At 43.1% G+C, this 3,060-nt stretch overlaps 1 protein-coding gene across 1 annotated transcript in view; it reads right to left on the bottom strand.

Annotated features, from left to right (window-relative positions):
• HRG (histidine-rich glycoprotein) overlaps positions 1-3,060 on the bottom strand; it is a 15,609-nt gene that overhangs the window by 2,265 nt on the left and 10,284 nt on the right. The window contains exon 6 of the mRNA XM_011981911.1: positions 630-731. Within this exon, the coding sequence (XP_011837301.1) occupies positions 630-731 (102 nt within the window). The remainder of the gene's footprint in view (positions 1-629; positions 732-3,060) is intronic.

Genomic DNA, 3,060 nt, shown 5'->3' with positions numbered 1-3,060 from the left:
GTTTCTGATATGAAAAGTTTCATGAAGCAAATCTTTGTACTCACGTAAAAACAGAAAAAAAATTTCCGAGACAGATGCAAAATATGATTTTGCATCTCATTTTATATACATTTACATAATAAATTTGAGGCTAATTTATTCCCCTTAGATTCCGTGCCCAATAATACAAGCTTAGGAATGACTAAGTCTCAGCGTCAGAGTCCCGACTACAAGGAGCATTTTCAAATGCATTCAAGTTTGGTTGAATTGGACATGATTTTAATTTTCTGCCAATTGTTACCCCTCTCCAATTCTTGGAAAAGTTTTCATACTTTTTGTGTAAGCTTGCAATTGCACTCCTTTCCCCAGTGGTGGGGTATTCTCTGTATCTTTTCTTGCATGTCTGTCTGTGTCTCTCTTTCTGTCTCTCTCTGTCTCCCTCTCTCTCTCTCTCTCTCTCACACACACACACACACACACGGATAATGATTTTCTAGAGCTGTGACCATAGGACCTTCTCTCTCTCTCTCTCACACACACACACACACACACACACCCATACATAGAGCTTTAGGAACCAACAACACTATTTGTGTACATATGTCACTTAATCTGGCACTGCCACGACAAAGTCTGCTTAGACAACCCACCTGAGGGTCGAAGACTTCACAGTTTATGACAAGGTCTTTCGGGCTTTCCAAGTCCAAGGCTTCTACATCATAGAACAAATCTGCTTTGCAGAATCCAAAGACCTACAAAAGAATGAGGAGCCTGTTAGTGTGTGTGTCCAGGTGGTGTGAAGATGACCAGCCGGAGTTAGCTTCCAGACATTCAGAAAAGGAAGAAGTGCTTCAGAAAAATCAGGGTAACATGATCAGATAGCCCCACCAGTTGTTCAGCAATCTTTCCTCACCAAGCTTTGGGGAAAGTGCAGATGGCGAAGGGTATCACTCAAGTTGCTGTGTTTTTTTCATGAGCAGGCACTGGCACTGGGCTTCCCAAGGGTGGAGGTGAGGAAAACCACATCATTGCTGCCTTGCCTTTAGGCCAACCCTTCTGCCCTGGAGACCTCAGTTGCCTGTGCCTAGGACAATGAGGAATGGTGCCAAAGAGGGATTTTTACAACTTCAGCGAGTCCCTTGGAGGAAAGTGTTGGACAGGAGGGAATCTGTACGGCATAAAGATGGGTTTTCATGGACATTGTCAAGGCAAGTGTCTGCTGACTCCACCCAAGTATGGGGGCTACAACTGGATGGCACTCCTGTGCTCCAGCTCCTAAACCCACCTGTGAAAGATCCACTAGGACAAGAGGACGGCCGTCTGCTAGAAGAAATTGCTAAGCACCAAGGTTCTGAGTACAGTTTGGGAATCAGAGAGACCTATGTTAATCCTGGCTTCTCCATTTCCTAGTTGTCTGAGTTTGGGAAAGTTACAAAAGATTTCTGGAAGTCAGCCATTGTAAAATGGGGATAATACTATTTATTCACAGGTTGTGGGGCGGCTTAATTAAATGAGAGGATGGTGTAAAACACTTACTCCTGAGCCTCCTCTTCAGCTCTGATGCATCAGGTCTGGGGTTACATTATCCATACCAAAAGGGTTTCTTGACCATAGGAATAAGGGAGAGAGGTGTCTTTTCTGGTGGCCACTAAGAAGGATTCTAGACCTGGTTCAGTTTGGATATTAGAACAGCTAACAAAGGTACTAATGGATGGTTTCTCCCTTTTGACCAGGGAGAATGTGTTGTTAAACCTCAGAAAAATCTGGACTTGACATCATAATTAAAATTCCATTTCCTAACACTCTCTAGCTAAGTGCCCTTAGGTAAGTGGTTTTAATTTTAGCTCCCCTTGTCACAGGAAAATGTAGGCAGATACTTGCTTTTCCTTGTTAGCAGGATTTTCACGAGGATCTGACCTGGTAATAATAGATGTGGAGGTGTTTCTTTAACTGTAGATCACCATGCAAATGCCAGGTAGTATTAATAATGTCTTCCTGCAGGTACATGGGAATCTATTGGTAAATGATTAGAGGAAAAATCCCACTGAACTTTGTATAAGAATAACTAAGTTTTAATCTCAGCTTGGTTGTCAACATCAGCAAGAGCTCTCCTTTGCTGAGCTTCAGTTGCCTCCTCATTTGTTGAGTGGGATTCTGTGAGTATCAATGACGTGGAATTAAGAAAACCACTGTGTGTAGGGTCTTAGTACAAGTTGCTATAGTTCTAACTAAGCCTTTAATCCTAATGAGTCAGAAACTTAGTTTTAAGTTTAGATATATATAATGTATATTATAAAATCATGTTCTTATGGTTCGCTTATGTGCTCTGTGCCTCAGTTTCCCTATCTGCTAATTTGGGAAGAAAGTAGCATCTATCTCATATGGTAGTGTGAGGGTTAACAAATTGTCACAGGCTGGGCGTGGTGGCTGATGCCTGTAATCCCAGCACTTTGAGAGGCCGAAGTGGGTGGATCACCTGAGGTCAGGAGTTTGAAACCAACCTGACCAACATGGTGAAACCCCATCTCTACTAAAAATACAAAAATTAGCCAGGCATGGTGGTGCATGCCTGTAATCCCAGTTACTTAGGAGGGTGAGGCAGGAGAATCACCTGAACCCGGGAGGCGGAGGTTGCAGTGAGCCGAGATCGCACCATTGCACTCCATCCTGGGCAACAAGAGCGAAATTCCATCTCAAAAATAAAAGTTATCCTGTGTGTAAATCACTTAGAAGAGTGCCTGGCAGGTACTAAGTGCATCCAAGACGATACTTTGTATTTCACAGACATTTCTTCCTCCTTCTCCTCCTCCTCATTTTCTCCTTCTTCCTCTCCTTCCTCTTCTCCTTATTCTCCTTCTCCTTCTTCCCCTTCTTCCCCTTCCTCCTCTTCTTCTCCCTCTCCTCCTCCTCCTCCTCCTCCTCCTCCTTCTTCTTCTTCTCTGTGACTCTAGTCAGTGATCATAGACATTTCTTTTTTTTTAATTATTATACTTTAAGTTCTAGGGTACATGTGCACAATGTGCAGGTTTGTTTCTTATACTCACATTGGGGTGTCTGGGGAAATAGTGTCTGGAGCAGTTC

This window comes from Mandrillus leucophaeus, unplaced genomic scaffold (assembly GCF_000951045.1).
Source record: "Mandrillus leucophaeus isolate KB7577 unplaced genomic scaffold, Mleu.le_1.0 Scaffold231, whole genome shotgun sequence".
In the NCBI taxonomy this organism is placed as follows: domain Eukaryota; kingdom Metazoa; phylum Chordata; class Mammalia; order Primates; family Cercopithecidae; genus Mandrillus; species Mandrillus leucophaeus.
This window is presented reverse-complemented; position numbering and strand designations above follow the sequence as displayed.